At 35.8% G+C, this 20,634-nt stretch overlaps 1 protein-coding gene across 3 annotated transcripts in view; it reads right to left on the minus strand.

Annotated features, from left to right (window-relative positions):
- LOC121388252 (protein spire homolog 1-like) overlaps window positions 1-20,634 on the minus strand; it is a 157,466-nt gene that overhangs the window by 37,652 nt on the left and 99,180 nt on the right. For all 3 annotated transcript variants that reach the window (XM_041519520.1, XM_041519521.1, XM_041519519.1), the window contains exon 7: window positions 19,825-19,911. In XM_041519520.1, coding sequence (XP_041375454.1) covers window positions 19,825-19,911 — 87 coding nt within the window. The remainder of the gene's footprint in view (window positions 1-19,824; window positions 19,912-20,634) is intronic.

Genomic DNA, 20,634 nt, shown 5'->3' on the forward strand with positions numbered 1-20,634 from the left:
ATAATTGTTTATTAATTAAATTGTGGTTTTTTTTACTAGTATCTAATTATCAGAAACACACCTTCTATGTTACAATTACTTACCAGTGCTGTTTATTTACATCCAAAATTTAATGCTGAGAAGACTTAAAACAACAGCAATTAACAACAAACTCAATAGCGTATACACACGTTTCTGACACAGGCAGCCAGCTTACACTACAAAGAATTATCAATCTAAGGTCATTGTTCTTAGCCAATCAGAATAAGGTATTTGCTTAATTAGCATTAACTGCGGACCCAGTGTTGTGGTAAAAATAGACATTGGTTTTTAGTTCATACTTGGGCTTGGATAATTCAGAGAAATACTGCAGGCATGAAATTGAAAACAATGTTACACACTGTTATTGTTAGACTGCTAAATCTCACTGGTGGTAAAATATTGTGTTACATTTGTGTTTAATTATCTGCAGGAGGTAAATGAACTTTGAGCAAACTTGCAATTTCGTGTTATTTATAAGGTGATGAAGTTGGGGGTGGGCTTATTTACGAATGAGGGCCTAATTTCTTAAATGCTATCAAAACGGAGGGGGGCTTATTCAAAGACATGGGCTTATTTCCGGTCAAATACGGTAAGTCCAGTTCTGTGCTACATGAAGAACTGACCAAGCCTTGATTCTACGAAGTGATATTGCTTCAGGAATACAGGTAATTCCAGTTCTATGCTACATGAAGAACTGACCAAGCCTTGATCCTACGAAGTGATATTGCTTCAGGAATACATGTAAGTCCAGTTCTGTGCTACATGAAGGACTGACCAAGCCTTGATCCTACGAAGTGATACTGCTTCAGGAATACAGGTAATTCCAGTTCTATGCTACATGAAGGACTGACCAAGCCTTGATTCTACGAAGTGATATTGCTTCAGGAATACATGTAAGTCCAGTTCTGTGCTACATGAAGAACTGACCAGGCCTTGATTCTACGATGTGATATTGCTTCAGGAATACATTAAGTCCAGTTCTGTGCTACATGAAGAACTGACCAAGCCTTGATTCTACGAAGTGATATTGCTTCAGGAATACAGGTAATTCCAGTTCTATGCTACATGAAGAACTGACCAAGCCTTGATCCTACGAAGTGATATTGCTTCAGGAATACATGTAAGTCCAGTTCTGTGCTACATGAAGGACTGACCAAGCCTTGATCCTACGAAGTGATACTGCTTCAGGAATACAGGTAATTCCAGTTCTATGCTACATGAAGGACTGACCAAGCCTTGATTCTACGAAGTGATATTGCTTCAGGAATACATGTAAGTCCAGTTCTGTGCTACATGAAGAACTGACCAAGCCTTGATTCTACGATGTGATATTGCTTCAGGAATACATTAAGTCCAGTTCTGTGCTACATGAAGAACTGACCAAGCCTTGATTCTACGAAGTGATATTGCTTCAGGAATACATGTAAGTCCAGTTCTGTGCTACATGAAGAACTGACCAAGCCTCTACAAAGTGATACTGCTTCAGGAGTACAGTGTTCGAGATTAAAAATTTTGGGCAATATCCCAGTTGGATACTAACATTTCAAAATCTGGTATCCCACCTAAGAATTTAGTATCAAACTTAAATAAAATTCATAAATAACATAACAAACTTGGACGACACTGTTACTTAAATGGTGATTTTCACCATTTCAGCGAAAAATCAAAACACAGGATTAAAAAAACAAACAACATTATATGGTATCCTGGTGGGATACTGGGTTTTTGAAGTCTGGTATTCAAAATTAAATTCCGGTATCCCCGGGATATTGGGATACTGTTAATCTCGAACACTGGAGTATAGGTAATTCCAGTTCTGTGCTACATGAAGAAGTGACCAAGCCTTGATCCTATTAAGTGTCAGGAATATAGGTAATTATAGTTATATGCTACATGTTGATCAAGAAATGAACTCCCCAAGTTCTAGACTTTATCAAGTGTTATCGATTCAGAAGATGATAATTCCAGTCCTATGCTAAATGTAGATGAAGATATCACCCACCCATCACTTGTTGCTCTAAAAGCTACAAACAAATATTTGACAAAGGAATATATGTAATTCTAGTCTACTGTTCTGTGCTATCCAATGATCAAGAGACCTTGAATCTTCACCGAAACAGTTCTTAAACAAATGTTTAATAAAATCACAATGCATCTTGTTCAATTATAAATTAATATTAGGTTTAAAATCTTTTTCAAGTTTTCCACTGAATGGAATAGGACAGACAGACAGACACATAGAACACACACATAGAACACACACACACACACACACACACACACACACACACACACACACACACACACACACACACACACACAGGATGGATTGGTGGAAAAAGTTAAGCATTTGCTGGTTCATATTATAGATCTTACTTCAGCTGCACCCAGCTTCTTCATTGTATCAAAACACTACCAAAAAATGACTGATAACACACACATCAAACACATCTATAAACCTAACTGCATAATAAAACCAAAAAATTCAAACTTCACCCCCATTTTATTAATACATTGTAAAATAAAATGGCTGAAAACATTAACATCAAATACATTAGCTCTTTATAAACATAAATGAATGATAAAAACCTTTTTTTCTCCAAAACTTACACCTTCGATTTGAACCGATTTCCAACACCTCCACAATAAGAAAAATCATTAATAAAACCAGTTTGGCAACTGAAAGTGACAATAAACACTTTTTCAGAAGCAACACCTGATAATGAAAGATACTATCCACAAGAGAGGGACGAGTCGATATATGAAATGCCAGCACTCGATCAAGCAGACCGTAGAACCAAGACTCACATCGGCATAATTCTCAATAACACTGCAAAATGTCCCAGGGGAACGACATCCGTTTTTCAAGCCGACCAAATTTACTAGCGGAACGAGCAATACAGCCACAACAGCACAATTATCCTACCATATTCAAGGCCTTGTTCAAAACAGGATCAGATGATGATTTATTTTTAATGATTCTTTATGAAGATGTACTTCTGCTGATATCTTTTTCAATCTACAATTAATTTTGATAGGAAGGAAATGTTTTATTTGACGATGCATTCAACACATTTTATTTGTGGTTATATTATGGCGTCGGACATATGGTTAAGGATCACACAGGTATTGAGGGAGGAAACCCGTTGTCGCCACTTAATGGGCTACTCTTTTCGATTAGCAGCAAGGGATCTTTTATATGCACCATCCCATAGACAGGATAGTATATACCACGGCCTTTGATGTACCAGTCATGGTGCACTGGCTGGATAATTTTGATAGACTTCTATCTTCATTTCAAAAGTGTTGGCAGTGTGTAAAGGTTTGTTTGTTTGTTTGTTTAAATTCATTTAACATGCTTATATCCAATAAAGGTTCAGGAATGTCCATCTCACACTCAAACTCTGGCATAAGCATGGGACAGAACGGTATCTAAAAAGTGTTACGGTAACAGTACACCAAATAGTACCGAGTATTTCATCGTGTCAAAGTTCACACAACTTTTCATTCCACAGTTAACGCTACCAGTCCTGCCATTGGTAATAAATGTGACAATGTTTGTTAATTTTCATAAAAAATTATTTTATCTTACCAATACATTCCTGTAATTAATTTGAACTAGTGTCAATGTACCAGCTACTACTGTGCTTGAACCATGTGCAGAGGTCTTGAAAAAAATAAGATGACTATTTTTGTGTGGAACTAAGGTAGTCAAATATGCTTCCTGTTATGTGTGAAATTAGCAGCTTAACCCTCTTCTCTTTTTTTCTGATTTACATTAAGAGTGAGAGGTAGTAGTATTTGTATCCATGGTGTACATGTTGATTGGGATGATGCATGCCACATACATTACTAAATGTCATATATGGGATTTGATTTGGTGGTATACATCCTAAAGTGAAGCCTACAGGAAGAATCTTTAAACAGGGCTGTATAGGGGCAGGGTACTATCTCTCAACCCATAAAGATATGGAGATGTACCCGTTTTATTTTTAAAATAACGTTTTTGTCTAGCTGGATAACACCTTATATAGGACTGTCCCCAATTCTGATTTTACTAAACCAGACACTCACCAACATCATTTTAGGACAGATACTGCCCTGCTAAAATTTATGTTTTATTTTTAAAATCTATCTTGTGGGACCGGCCTCGGTGGCGTCGTGGTTAGGCCATTGGTCTATAGGCTGGTAGGTACTGGATTTGGATCCCAGTCGAGGCATGGGATTTTTAATCCAGATACCGACTCCAAACCCTGAGTGAGTTCTCCGCAAGGCTCAATGGGTAGGTGTAAACCACTTGCACCGACCAGTGATCCATAACTGGTTCAACAAAGGCAATGGTTTGTGCTATCCTGCCTGTGGGAAGTGCAAATAAATGATCCCTTGCTGCCTGTCGTAAAAGAGTAGCCTATGTGGCGACAGCAGGTTTCCTCTAAAAAACAGTGTCAGAATGACCATATGTTTGATGTCCAATAGCCGATGATAAGATAAAAAATCAATGTGCTCTAGTGGTGTCAGTAAAAAAAAGTAAAGTTTGTTTTATTTAACATCTTGTGGACTGTTGCAAATGATCAATTGTTGGCTGATTTCTGCAAAAGCCTACATCCACCCACCACCTTTTGTGATAATCTTGTAAAACGGCCCCAGAGTAGAACACTTACAAGTAGCACTTTCATGTAGACTTGCAAAGCCAGTTTAGCTGAGAACGCTACAAGTTGCTGTCTCCTCTTTATTGATCCTGCAGCCTCGTCTCGTGTAAAGGACATGTTTATCTCATAACGCTAACAGGATCATTTATTGCCTAATAAAATCAATAGCCGGCTATCCCTGAAACCTCCAGGGGTAAAAGAGTGCCATGTAATTTGCAACAGAACCCGTGAACAACGGACAACAACAAATTTAATTGAGAAGTGTAACATGTATTGTCAACAAAATGTACCAAGAGCATCCACACACCTATCCTTGAACTGGCCAAATTAATTTTTGATCAATTCTAATGGCTTAAATGTTATAGAAAAATCTCAGATACCATACAGGTCTCGAACTTAAGAATTTATCTTTCACATCAATTAAACAAAAAATTTGCCATGGGTGGCAATTTGTTTAAAAAGTGACCGACTGTAAGGTTATTTTTCTGCATGAGGGGCAGGATTTACCTTAGTTGGTTGAGCGCTTGCCTGCGATGATTGGTTTGCAGGATCGAACCACCTCAGAATATCCATTCAACTGATTGAGGGGTTTTTTCTTGTTCCAACCAGTATCCCACAACTGGTCAAAGGCCATGGTATGTGCTTTCCTGTTTGTAGGAAAGTGCATATAAAAGATCCCTTGCTGCTAATGGAAAAATGTAGCAGGTTTCCTCTGATGACTACTTGTCATAATTGATCAAATGCTTGACATCCAATAGCTGATGATTAATTAATCAATGTGCTCTAGTGGTGTCATTAAACAAAACAAACTAACTTTATTTTGCTGTATGAAGGCATATTTGAAATGTTAAAAATGTTATATACATTTTACCATTGTTGAATATGCTCCTGACTCACATCAATTTATATCTCAACAACAGCAATTGCCATCGGTGTCATTGTTAAGCTCAGCCCTGTCATACCTATAGCAATAGCTTTTAAATCAACTAAAATTTGTAAATGTGACTCGTGTGAACATAATGTAATTATGCAAATTAATGCTTTAAAATAGCCAATAAACAATTTGATTGTTCCTTCAATACTGTTAAATATATACCTTGTTTAATACATGTACAGAACCTTTTTTCCATTAGTGTATATATTTCACACACACACACACACACACACACACACACACACACACACACACATGTGCGCACGTACACACAAAGTAAGTTGTTTTTGTATATTTTATTTGTCAGTTTAGTTTACTTTTAAGAAGCTATTATAATTAGGATGGTAACCAAATAAGTTAAGGAAAACTATCAATTAAATTTGTAAACTTGCACATGATGTAAATAACAGATAAACCCACCTGTACTAACAATAATGATACACAATTATTCATTTTATACTCCAAATATATTTAGTATGTAGACAGATCCCATATATTGAATATGTTCAGCATGCAATTGTACAGAAAGTATATAGTGCATGAATGTGATACCAATTATCAATAAAAGCTGAAATACCTTTTAAAAGCTGAACATTCTCTACTATACTGAAGTAAAGGTAGTTTTTAAGCATTTCAGTTCAAATCCAATCTATTATACAAAAAATATTTTATGCAAAAAAAGAGGAAATTAATAATCTAAAAAAAACACCTCCACGTTCCTGATAGTAAGACCTTAGTTATGAATGTACATCTATGGTACTACTCTTTAAATAAAGAATACAACACTGAACAAAGAGTATATAATAAGATCCCCTTAAAACTGTTGTACGACTCTCGCCAGAAAGAATATGAGTCCATACTCTAACTGATGACTAGCTACAATACACCCAATTAGAAAGCATATAGTGAGACCTTACTTGTAAGTAATGTCCAGCTATTGTTGGACTCCAAATAGAAAGTATGTAACGAGACTATACTGACCGCACTATAGATAACTGTCTCCAATCAAACACCGCTCAATGACTATCACTTATAGAGGACGGAAACGGAACATGCCGTAATGGCAGACAACCATAATTATGGGGAGAAACGTTTTGATCAAGTATTCTACAACATAGACCATGTACGGGGACGCAAAATCAATACACAATTTGAGCATGTTATTTTGGGCTTAGAAAGCTCACCACGTGAGGCCATTACATTCAGTAGAAATTTCACTAAACGAAGCCATACGTGGGTGACAAGAGGATTTAATAGATTAGCGCTCTCTCTGTCTCCGAGAGAAGAAAGACAGCAGCCTGTGACAGTGGCTAACAAATGCTGTACATAATAAATGAAAAGAAAGGCAATGCTTAACGACACCCTAGAGAATTGTTTTAATCACTGGGTGTGGGACGTGTCAACATGAGTAGATCTGGAACTGTAATCCTGATAATGAATAGAGACCTGTGTCACTGCCACACTGAATACTCTCTTTGATTAGGAGCAAGCGAACCTTGTAATGCACTGTCCAAGATGGGCAGTACATACTTAGAAAATACTCAACGAGCTACGTTAGGCACTAGTGAACTGATGTAGTCCCTTGTGGGTCTTAGGCAAGTGAGTGACAACATCAGTGCAGGATCATTCTGATTTCAAGGAACCGGCCTTGATGGCGTCGTGGTTATAAGCCATTGGACATAAGGCTGGTAGGTACAGGATTCGCATCCCAGTACCGGCTCCAACCCAGAGCAAGTTATAATGACTCAATGGGTAGGTGTAACGTCACTAAACCCTCTTCTCTCTCACTAGCCACTAACTAGCCCACTGTCCTGGACAGACAGCCCAGATAGCTGAGGTATGTGCCCAGGACAGTATGCTTGAACCGTAATTGGATATAAGCACGAAAATAAGTTGAAATGAAATAAAATGTGTGTGAGAGAAAATGTGTGTGTGTGACAGAAAGTGTGTGTGTGTGTGTGTGTGTGTGTGTGTGTGTACACACATATAGGTGTGCATGTGCATGCTTGTGTGGCACGTATTATGACTTATTTGATCAAAGAACATTAGACAGGAACAGTTTCAGGTGATTCTAAAATCTAAATTTCTTTAAAATCTTAATTTTTCATACCCAAATATTCCTTTTCTATACAGAAATTTAACACATTGAAAAATAAAAGAACAAAGTTGTCATACAAAATAAATACATAATAATAGTCATGTCATACTTCAAAAAGAACCAGATTTTTTTTTTTTTTTTTTTTTACACCACTACAATAGTTTTTTGTCACAAATTAAATTTGTTTTAAAAAAATCACATTTCAGTTAAGTTTTAATTTATTGTAATCCTGAATCTTATTTCTTACAAAATACAGCTATAGTTGTAACCAATGAACAACTTACCTTACCTAAATATAAAAATTAGAAAATTAGATACCATGCACCACATACTGGCTAATACTGAGGAAAACGCTGTGCTTCTAAAAGCTATAGGTATCAAAAGGTCACTCTCAGCAGGAAAAAAATTAGCTCTGGCAAATACAATTAGCTCACTAAATATAGCACCATGCCGAGAGTATTAGTGGCGACTAACTCTAATCAACCTATTTTAAGCGATGTACATCAATCCCAAATAAAACTCTGATTGCTGGTGGCCAAATTGCAGAATATTAAATCTTTAGAAACTTGAAGATTTTCAAATCAGAATTGGTGAGCTTGAATACAGATATAAATAACTCAAGAGAATGCAATTACAGCATTACCTGTAGGCGAGAAAGGATACTGCTGATGGGGAAAAAAAACAACTAATATTCTATGTTCATGATGGAAAAAATGAGATGAATTGCCACTAAATCAAACCAATTCTGCACTTGTTAGTTCATGTGCTTGTGTAATATATAGAGGCTATTTCATGAGCTTTTTTGAACATGATTTTTATGTCAACGAGTAATGTGTGTGAAAACAAGGTTTTGTTTTCACAACTCACGAGTTGTTCCATATTTTGTGCTGGTTAACCCTTTTTTTCCTTGAATCAAAGTAGATATTAATATACTGAAAAAAAGAAATAAGGGAACATTTGATGCCAAATTAAAAAAAAAAAAAAAATTGTGTCTGCTTATTTCTCTTTTTTCTTCTTTTCTTTTTGCCAAATTTACAAAGCCTGTTTATATCTTACATGCGAATAACTACATACATTTATAATGCTTATACACCTGCGTTTAAGAAAAACAGGCTTCGTAAACTCGGCTCTTGGTATTATAGACCACATTTCTGTGACTATTAGCACAGACAATTACAAATCACTTTTTTTCCCCCCAACTATTAATTTGATTAGTATATAGAGGTCTTGGGCTGTTTGAGTTGGCGGGCCTTGGGGGGGGGGGGGGGGGGTGTAGAGAGAGGGTTTTAAAAACCCTATGTAAACTTTACTGTCATAAATTTCATTTAACAGCTGACCAACATGTCTGATAAAAATAAAGATAATTGAGATTCACTCATATTTAAAACATGACGACAATCAACACAACAATTTTCTGTAGAAAACATCTCTATAAACGAGGACAAATATAAACCAAGATATAAATTTCTATTTTCAGTAATTTAGAACCAATCTGAAACCTCAAAACCATTTTCCCCAATCTTATATCCTTTTCAATTAAATAAGTCCGTCACAAGACACTGCATCAAAGAATCTATTTCTAGTAATTCAATTATATATTTTTTTTTACATCTACAGCTGTGATCCTGTGGTAGTGTGGAAATAAAAACAAGACAATAATTGGTTTCCTTATGTCCCACACTGAAAAAATGCCTAGCTATCATTAGTCATATAAATTGTGGCTTCTTACACGACACGCACACGGATAAATCTGTCTGCCAAATAGCCCTTCACAGTCATTAGAAAGCGATAAGAGAACCAGCCCATGATGGATAGGATCTGGTCAAATCCCCAAATAATTGATCGCTTCTGTAATACGTGCTGAAAGCAGTTATTGGTTCCAGGAAGAGTTTTACCTATAGTCAAGCAACGAAATGACAACAGAATAATAATGATGCTAATTGGTGATCATTATTACCAGACAAATGTCAACAAGATACTGGATACACACGTGTTTATAAATAGCACCCTGAAGCCTTTTTCATGTAGATATCATTGCATACAGATTTAAATACAACCTTATAATAAAAAATATATAAAAACGCACACATACATTGTACATTCATACATGTATCAGGCCTTCTAGAACTTTTATAAAATCCACTAGCCATGGGATCAGTGATTTTAAAAAGTTACTAGCCACAGTTAAAAATTCACTAGTCCTACTTTAAGTTATACAATTTTACTAATAGTAATAATCAGATATGTTACCTAAAGAGGGATACAGAACTTAAAAACACTAAGCTAGGGGAGATGGGGAGATGGGGTGAGGGGATTAGGATATTCATATTTACAGAAAGACTTAAAAGTGAAATGCAGCATTTGACAACTCTTTTTTTCACTAGCCGTTGGGCATGACAATAGTATTTATTTACTAGCCCAACATTGAATATCACTAGCAATGGAAGTGGGCCTAACATAATCTAAAAGCCCTGCATGTTTGATGCCATATAACCGTAAATAAAATGTGTTGAGTGTATCGTTAAATAAAACATTTCTTTCTGTATGTACATGTGTATGTACACACATACATAAATATTAGTGCTTGAAATAGCAGCCTGTGAAAAGTGAAAAACAGTCCACATTTTTAGCTCTAGCATGTGAAATAGAAATTCACCTGCTAAATCCACCAAAAACATGATCATCACCTTATTTGTTTGACACCCAATAGCCGATGTATTTTTATTGCTGGGGTGTCGTTAAACATTCATTCATTCATTCATTCATTCATTCATTCCACCAAAAACATTGCAGGTCATTTTTCAAAAGACAGATGTCTGGACACTTATTTCTTTTGCTATTTAGCTGATAATTCTATTATATTTTAATCCATTAATCAGGGGTCAATTTTGGTTTCAAAAATCTAAGTGTCATAAGGACTCCCTGCTTGCAAATCCTGACAGCCCGCCACCAACCCAGCGAGCCCTGCTGCGTGTGTCTTCAGTAGAACAGAAGATATACCAAATGTTTTGCATGAAACCATGTATGTTAATTGATGTAATTTGTATAAATAATTTTTACAAGCTATGTGGGCTCGTATGCTAGCCAATGGAGAGTCCTATATGAACGGATCCTCAAAATCACACACTGCTTAATGCTCTAAAAACCATCTCAGATATCCCCATTTTTCACAAACTATCCCAAACCCTCCCTTCACCCCGTGCTATCTTATTTGCAGCAGATCATATTTTTCTTAGCAAGACATATTTCTTCTGGGCTGCTATTTAAAAACAAAACAACAGTGGACAATATTTTACTTCCAGTTTTTAGCCCTGAATATTATATATAAGAATTGTTTGTAATTTTTGTGTGTGACTTTGTTGATGTATAACAAGTTACACATTGTATAAAATTGCATTTAGTTTAAAATATATTCCGGTTTTGGTTGGGTTTTTTTTAGCCTATCCATGATTCATTTTTCATAATGATGTCTTATTTGCCATAACGACATAATTTTCTACATTAAAAAACCCCAACCTTTCAGGTTTTTAGCAACGTCATCCAATCAGATTTGAGCAAATCATATAGCAACAAAAAAATTGTAATTCTAAATCCATAACATTATATTTCTGTATACAACACATATGCACCAATATACGTTTATTATTAGATGTACAAATTGTCATACAGACACACACACAATCTCTCACACACACACAAACTCACACATACACACAACTCACACACACACACACACACACACACACACACACAATCACACACATACAAACAAAAAAACTTACCTAAAAATAGTCTTTGTGCTCAGTGATTTGTATCCTTTTGAACAGCAGAAGAAAAAAAATACCACCAACCCATAGTCGTGACACATCCACTGCGAACAAGGCTAAAAATACCACTATGTTGACTAAATCTGACTAAGTAATTGAATAACTCTTTGCTGACTACATTCGGCTGTGACGCCTCTCTATCACTTTCTTTCAGCTGGGTGTGAGTGTGTGTATGTGTATATATTTACAAACAACTCAAGCGTGAGACCTATAGCTCCAACTTAAGAGTACAGTCATCGAAATGGATAGAATAGCTAGAGATTATGAGGCAACCAGGTCAAAGGTCGCAGGACTGGAGTAGCCCACTGATGAAAATGAAAAACAACAGATGACCGGCATTTGACACGTGGGCGACACCTTCGGATATTAGTGTGTACCAGGCGACATTGTGATTGAGTCACGAAATGTGGATGAAGCCATTTGGAAAAAGCATTGAGAACGGGTCATTATGACAGATCAAATGTACAGCTCGTGACCAAAATGTAACAATGACAAAACAGGTGCTTTATTTCAGGGCTATAGTGGACTGAGATTCTGACATGTAGCTCAGCGGTATAGCATTCACTTGTGATCATTGGCCTTCCATAGGTGTCGAAAGATGACATAAGACTGCAGGGTAACCAGCTATAATATATTAATCTGATTTTAATGTGGGGGCAGGATATATCCCATTGGTAAAGTGTTTGTTTGATGCAAGGTCAGTCTAGCATCAAAAAGTTTATTTTGTTTAACACCTCCACTAGAGCACATTAATTAATTATTCATCAGCTATTGGATGTCAAACATTTGGTAATTTTGACTTGTAATCATTAACAGCAAAGGATCTTTTATATGCACTTTCCTCCATTCAGGAAAGTACATACCACAACGTTTGACCAGTTGTGGTGCACTGGTTAGAACGAGAAAAAAACCCCAATGAGCAGAATGGATCTGAGGTGGTTCGATCCTGCGCCACAAGCACCTCAGGGGAGCACTCATCCAACTGAGCTAAATCCTGCCCTGTCTAGCATCGATCCCCATCAGTTGGTCCTTTGGGCTATTTCTCGTCCCTACCAGTACTCCACAACTGTTATAACAAAGGTCTTGTTGTGTGATATCCTGTCTGAGGGATGGTGCATATAAAAGACCCCTTGCTGCTAATAAAAAAGTAGCCCATGGAGTGGCAGCAATGGGTTTTCTCTCCATTTCTGTGGTCTTTATAATCATAATTAATTGTGTCATATTCAATATAAAAATGTCTGATTTTCAACTGGCGGTGGTCAATGTATTATCTTCTAACTTCAGCAAAAGAGAAGCAGTGCATCCCTGACCCCACTACCCCCCCCCCCCCCCCCCCCACACACACACACACACACTTCACTGCCCAGCTTCTTATGCCTATGCCTTCAATGAAAGCACTGGATTTCTTCCCGTCCCACTGGGTGCCCCAAAACTTTCATTTCAGTGTCTTGATATACATGGGAGGAGGTGGATATAACTCACAGGTAGAGTACAAAAGGACAATGGCATCAATGGATCCTGTTCTAAACAATACCTCATTAACTGGTATATTAAAAGCCATGGCATGTGCTGTCCTGTCTAAGGATGGGGTAAGAAAACATAAATGAACCTTTGCTGCTATTTAGTAAGAGCCTGTGTTGCTATATAACTCCAAAAGAGAAAGAAAAAAGGGCTGTGGGTGACCCCCTCCCCTCCCCACACACACACACACACCCATCCACAATAATGAAAAATTTGCACTGATACCAGTCAAATGGGCAGATAGCCAAACCTATGGAAAACATCATTTTAATGACCTCTAATAAAACCAGTTTACTTACTCATCATCCTTTTCATTCATATACAGCAACTGATGGTCTATAAAGTAGGTTACTGTGCATACACACAAAAAATGTGGAAAAGTTTACCTTTCAACCATCCCTAAGATGAGCAAATATTATTTCATTCTACTTTCTTTAAGGCGTTAAACACAACTTAAGTGATGGTGTGATGTCACATACTTAACGGACAATAGCCCGTGCACTGGATGTGCTAGGTGAATCCAAGGCAAGGGATTTAAAAAGTTTTTCTTTTAAAAACTTTAGTCTGGATGGTCTAGTAAGATCTTAAGTGGTGTGCTATGACACACTTCGCAAGTCTGTAGGAACATTTGTCCAGTTATCAGATGTCCTGGGTGAACCCCAATTGAGATGATTTTGTTTTTCGTTTCAAACTTAAGTCTAGGTGGTCTGAAGAATTGAAAGTCAGTAGTATGATATTACACACTTCAAATGTGTGTACAGAAAAATTTGTTTTAGTACAAGATACATCCTAGATAATCCCATGCAGACAGTTTTGTTTTTCTTTTAAAACATTATTAAACTGTTAAAAACACAAAACCCACCTGAATAAATGTTAACTTTTTTTACACATCAACCCACAGACAGGATAATACATTAAGTGTAATGCTTCCACATGAAGTGCAATCAATCACATAATTAATTTCCCTTAGTGAAACAAGTCATTGGGTTTTCCTGTTCCAACTGGAGCTGCACAACAAACGTTGTGGTGTATATCGCCTTGTCTGTAAGAAATTGTATACAATGGAATTGTTGCCACTAATGTATAAGAATTACCCATTTCTTTATTCATTTTCTGCTTCATTTAGTAGCAATGGCAGTGATGGTTGGTCTAGAGATAAAGGAAGGAAATGTTTTATTGAACAATGCACTCAACACATTTTATTTACGGTTATATGGTGTCAGACATATGGTTAAGGACCACACAGATATTAAGAAAGGAAACCCATAGTCACCACTTCATGAGCTACTCTTTTTGATTAGCAGCAAGGGATCTTTTATATGCACCATCCCACAGACAAGATAGTACATACCACAGCCTTTGTTACACCAGTTGTGGAGCACTGGTTGGTCTAGAGATGAATGTCATTGTTGCAACAGTGTTACTCCTTCTGGATCTTTAATATGCATTATGCAGAAAGGACAGCACATACCACAGCCTTTGATTTACCAGCAGTGGGACAACAACAAAATATTAGACTAACTGAGGGATGGGGGATGTCCATCCTATGATCCATAGCACCACAGATGAGCATATTACCACTGATTATTCCTATAACTACGCCCCCATCCTCAGTCTTAGATGAAAAACAAGATTTGAAGTGGTTTAACATCATACACCTCACGTTTGTAAGAGCAATGACCTGGCATCAGGTGTCCCGAGAAAGCTCAAGCATGGAGTTTTTTTCTTTTCAAATGTATTGGATCAAGGTAGGTTACTACGATTCTGTGTGCCTTGGGTGGGTAAACATGCTAATACACACTGACACTTGAGACTTGCGCTCATCTTAAGAGGTTGTACCTAACTGGTGTGCAGTTACCTGCAGTACGCCAGTACAGTCATGTAACACTTCTGTTTACATGTAAGCCTCCCAAGGAGTGGAATGTTTATCTAATGACACCTCAGCACTTTTGATTAGTGGCTGTTAGGTGTGTAACATAAAACAGACCGTTAGAAAAGAAACCTCTTCCAATAAGCTGCACGAGAAATCTTATATACATCTAAGAGTTAGGATGTACTCATTTGAGATACGATGGGTCATAAGATAAGTTATTTTCCCATCCCAGTCTGTGCCTCTCAACAGGTGCACTAAAAGCTGTGGTATGTGCTGTCTTGTCAATAAGAACATGCATACAAAAGATCCCTAGATGCAAATTGCTAGGAGTAGCCTAAGTAGTTGTTGAGGGTTTCCCATTCATTTTAGACAATTTTCAAAATAACCATCAACAGGCACGTACGTGTACAGGGGGTGAATTCAAGATGTCAAGACGCCCCTTGCTCAAGCAAATTTTCTCTCTTTTTTTGAGCCCCCTATAAACTTTACTCACCAGTATAGACCCCCCTGCTAAAATTCCTATATGAACACCTGATCAAATAACTTTTTTTTTTTAAATGTCCAACAGTGTCACCAAAAAAATATATACCTTTCATTTCCTTTCCAACTAATATCACAGCCTTTAATACATCCACCAATGGGGTCCAATCCTAAAACCCTATCACTTTCTTAATGAACTGTATCACACTGTCGGCGATTAAATTAAAAGACTGTATTCAACCTTCAGGAATGTATTTAGTATGCAATTACAGTCAAGGCCAAGTTTCAAGATTGACCACAGAGGAAAGGTTGCTGTCACAGAATGTACCTCTGGGACTGGTCAGAAAATAGGGTCGTTAAGAGTTAAGGGTGTCGGGCGACAAAAATCAGTGACAAATCAGTGAGCAATTATCGTAAGCCATGAGAAATCTTCTAATTTACACAAACGTTTAGTGTGGATTATTTGCTGATGGTAATCATAAACAGTGCTTTTCATACAACATAATGGATTTTATAATTTTGGTTAAATGCTCTACACCATTAATGTCCATAAAAGATAAAAGTCAAACATGACATTTTGTATGAATGTAATAATCATTTGCTTGGATGTACCTGTACAAAAAACCCAACAGCTAAAATTGATTATATATGTGATCATCGGTCTACAAAACTAGAAGTAGATTTAAAACTATAGCTGTGTGGTCACACTTACACAACTTAAACTGGTTTAAATGTTAAGTATTCACACATGCAATAATTATACTGGTATAAGGCACAAATGTAGTTATCTGCACTTGCACAAGACATCAAAACATCAATGGTCTACGATTCTGTTAGGCCGTTGCTTATTCACTGTCATTTCTGACTTGTACTAGTTTCACTAAAACAGTTTGCATTAACACTTACATTTTAAACTTTAAATTGTACCAGAGTAACTAAACCATATACTGAAGTGTTTGAGCTATACCAATTTAGCTATACTTGTATAATGAAAAGATCACGTTCACTTTTACATTTTACACTGGCTTAAAATGAATGCAAAGCTTTATTACTGATTGATGGACTCCATCACAATAACTTACAATTGCCTTTTCTAGATGGCTTTATCATAATTTATCATTATGTTGTATGTGTTTTTGGTGCCTATAAGGGAGGGATTTATATTGACATGTGATAAAAAAAATTTGTATGTTCATGCAAGTATGAACCACAGAAACGCTTTGACTCCATGTCAAAGAATGGCGTAATAGTTTCAACAATTTTCTACCAATTATTGTAATATTCATTTGTCAAATAATATAAACATTTTGGGCCAAATTTACGAAGCCTGTTTTTCTTAAACGCAGGTGTTTAAGCATTGTAAATATAAATAGTTACACACTTGTAAGACATAAACAGTATAGTTTTATTACATATTATTTATCAGTTAATGACACAGGACCCCATACCCGACATTAATCAATTTCTCTGGAACAGTAAAAGCATTAAAAATAAATTTAAAACATTACATGTTGAAATACGATGCCACACAACATTTTTCTGTCTCTTTGCACAAATTCATTTGATGTTTGATTTTTTTTTTTCTTCAATTAAAAAGTTTCACTGTGCAAGAACTGTGTACATTTGCATGCGCCATTTATAAATACAGCTGCAAGAACAAACATGGAGTCAATCCCAACCATTATGACACTTCACATTATATTTATACAATAATATTTAACATCCTGCTGTCTGGGTTGCTCAAGAGATTATCATCACCCAGAGAAAATTATATTTATTGTCATATTGAAGGAACAATATGCACTTTTTGCACAAACAGGACTTTGGTGGAAATTTTGGTTTAGAGCATGCACTTATATAAGGTCATATAGCCAGGAGTCGAAATGTTTATGAATTATCAGTCAATGACAGGCTATTTCTCAGGTGGCAGGTTACAAATATTTTTGTCTTTATACATATATATATATTTTTTTAATAATTGTATTTTTTTTTTTTAAACAAGACATGCAGAGAAAAATGTTGGAAAAAAAAAAAAAAAAACAAAAAAAAAAAAAACTGTTGACACAAGAATTCTATAATCCAACGAATATTTTGAACTTCTGTATAATCAGACAAAATAGTAAATTACTAAGAAACATTACTGTACCAAGAATTGAAATAATGATCACTGCTGTGGCTTGTGCCTCAGGCTTCTCAGAGCTTTTACACAAGTCGAGATCATGCCCACTAATAAAGAAATGTTGCCAAACTGACAAGGGAATGATACTGACATGGGCCAAACACACCAGAAATCTAAACAATTCTATTCAGGTTTTTTAATATATATACAAGGACGATGGGATGTGACAAATTTATTAAGTTTATATTTGTATGGGCTGTTATGTGTAAATACATTATCTGTTAGTTAATGAAAAACAAGATTTTGTTACAAATTATTAACTTCAGATCTACTCAGTCACAAATCAGTAGACCCAGCCTGAATAGGACTTTTGTGCATCTCCAAAGTAAATTGTTCAAAGAAAACATCTGCAAAAGAACTGCTACATGCTTATAGCTACTTCCAGAAAGGATCACATGCATGAGTATCCGTGGGGGTTGACAGGTACCCAGCACAATATTACTGGTGGATGAACTGCTGGAGTTCTTAAAAACATTTTAAAATGCCTATTATTATGTTACTTGCTTTTATCATTTAATTTTATCCATGTAGCAGATGATAAAACAAATTGCCATTTTGTCCAAGAGCATTAGGTCTAATATGGACCAAATCAGAGAATAAATGGTACAAAGCTATTTTGCTGTTCAGAATAGTTCCCCGATGTATTTAGGAACAACATATTAAAAGTCCCCTGGTTTTCTGTTAGTTGACATTTTTTTATGGCCAAAATTAAAAATGGCCACCATTTTGGTCGAGAATATGTGATTTGTCTGGCATAGTATGCAACTACATAACATATGAAGAGTTCAGGTGCAAAACGCGATATATCCATTTTTGATTTTCAGTAAAAATGGGTTTTTTAATTGGCGTATATCGCGTTTTGATTTTAAAAAATGGGATTTACCCAATACAATTTCATAAGGATCAATCACGTTTTGCAACAAATCAGCGGGCCTACGATTAGCCCTTACTGACATACAATAATGGCTTTAACTAAAAACTAGAAAGAAAATGGTTTATATCGCGTTTTGCGCCTGAACTCTTCATATATTTCAGTTCATTCATAATTATTTTTCATAAAAGATAACAAATTAGTGCATACAACTACCACAACTGGTATATCAAAGACTGTGGTATATGCATTTTTTGTCATCATTATCCAAGTAAATATAGTTGCTTTGTTCCTACATGTCTGTCCCATAAAAAAGATGCCATCTGGAATGCTGTTGACACAATTGGTATATCAGCATCTTACTGTTTGTTTCACAATGATTCTAGTGGAATAAAGCTCTGAGGACAATGTTTGAATGAAGCATTTCTTGTTGCATTTGTTTCCGAGAAAAGTACTCCAGAACATAATTCCATAATCAGTTTTACACATAACAGGGCTCAAACTTAACAACGGCACCGATGCCAATTGCTGTCATTGATATATAACTTGCCATAGGTCAGGAGCATCACCGACAGCACAAAAGTGCCATCGATAAAGCTGCTCAACAACTGCAAAATGTTTACAACTAGCGTACATTATCTGCCAGTATATAAAATTTGTACATTTAAAATATGTCTACATACAACAAATTAACCTTTCAGTCATGTTTATTTCCTGCAAATGTCATCTTTTAAAACAATTGCTGTAGGCAGGGTCAAAATTTCCGTCAGTGGGTTATTTCACCCATGGCAATTAAAAAAAAAATTGTCATGGCAGACAAATTCTTAAGTTCGAGCCCTGACATAACATGAAGCAAACTGTTCTGTTTTAATTGAATTAAGTATTTCAAGACAGACATGTATTGAATTAATACTTTAACCTATTTTATGAAGATATGCCATTGACAGAAATTCATTTTAATGTCCGGTAAACTGTGAAAAGTAGGTCACAGTGACCTAGTAACAGTATTCAACACAAACCCATCCAATGTTGTTCATGCACGCAAGGTTTGATTGTCCGGCATGTATCGGTATCCGAGATATGATCTGGACAAGAAAAGTTAACATTCTGACAGATATATAGATGAAAATGCCATACCATAATGCAGGTGTATAAAAAACAGGTGTATAAAAAAGAATCATGAAATATGTTTTTATAATCAGCCATGGTTACTGATAATACTGTACACTGAAAGAGTGATAACAACCATGTGCATAGTTTTCACCCATAAAAGTATTTATTTTGTTTGCTTTTCAGAAATGTGGGTTCTACAGCTTCCATAAATTTACTGCTAAGTATATAATAAAAATTCTATACTTTATAAAGACTTACTTTTCTTAATGGTGGTCTGGATCGGATGAAGTCAAGGATGACAGTGTGGGCATCATTTCTCACTGTTGGATGGTAATCGGCATTAACCTGTTGCAGGCAAACATCAAGCAGTTAGGCAAAGCAAACCAGAAATACAGGGATACAGAAAACTCACACAGCGAAAAAAAAACACTACAAATTTATAACAAGAAACAGGTTAAATATTAATAATGAACTCAGGCATAAATAGAGTTTGCAATTAAGTGAATTTTGTTTTTCAAATTTCTAGCAAATTTCAATTTATATTAATCATACATAATGCTGCAGAATAACATGCTGCAGAAAGACTTAAGTGCTAGTCCCCTTGTGAAAGTACAAATTCTGATGGATGAGTTAAAAGCTATAACTACTAGTCCAAAAGAGCGGCCATTTTTGTTTTACTGTCGTCTTGCTTTATTTTCAGTTCAGGTTAATTTAGTTGGGGGTTTTAAATTTAATTTTTACTATTTCACCACTATAATATACAATATAGAACTGATACATATTGATAAAATAAACATATAAACAGTTTAGTTCTTTCTATTTATACTTTTATTTTCTTATTTCAAAAATGTTAATTAAAAACTGGAATAAAGTCTTGACATGTTGTGATTTCATTGGCTGATCATTTGAAGTTAAGTTTGTACTGCAGATTGATGGACTAGTATACAATTCTGACAGACTAGTAAATTGTGGTTGGCACTGGTCTGATGGACTAGCATACTATTTTCCATTTATCCTGCAATCACTACATATATTGGCAAGATATGATGACAAGATAAAGTTCTATAT

The sequence above is a fragment of the Gigantopelta aegis genome, chromosome 14 (genome assembly GCF_016097555.1).
Source record: "Gigantopelta aegis isolate Gae_Host chromosome 14, Gae_host_genome, whole genome shotgun sequence".
In the NCBI taxonomy this organism is placed as follows: domain Eukaryota; kingdom Metazoa; phylum Mollusca; class Gastropoda; order Neomphalida; family Peltospiridae; genus Gigantopelta; species Gigantopelta aegis.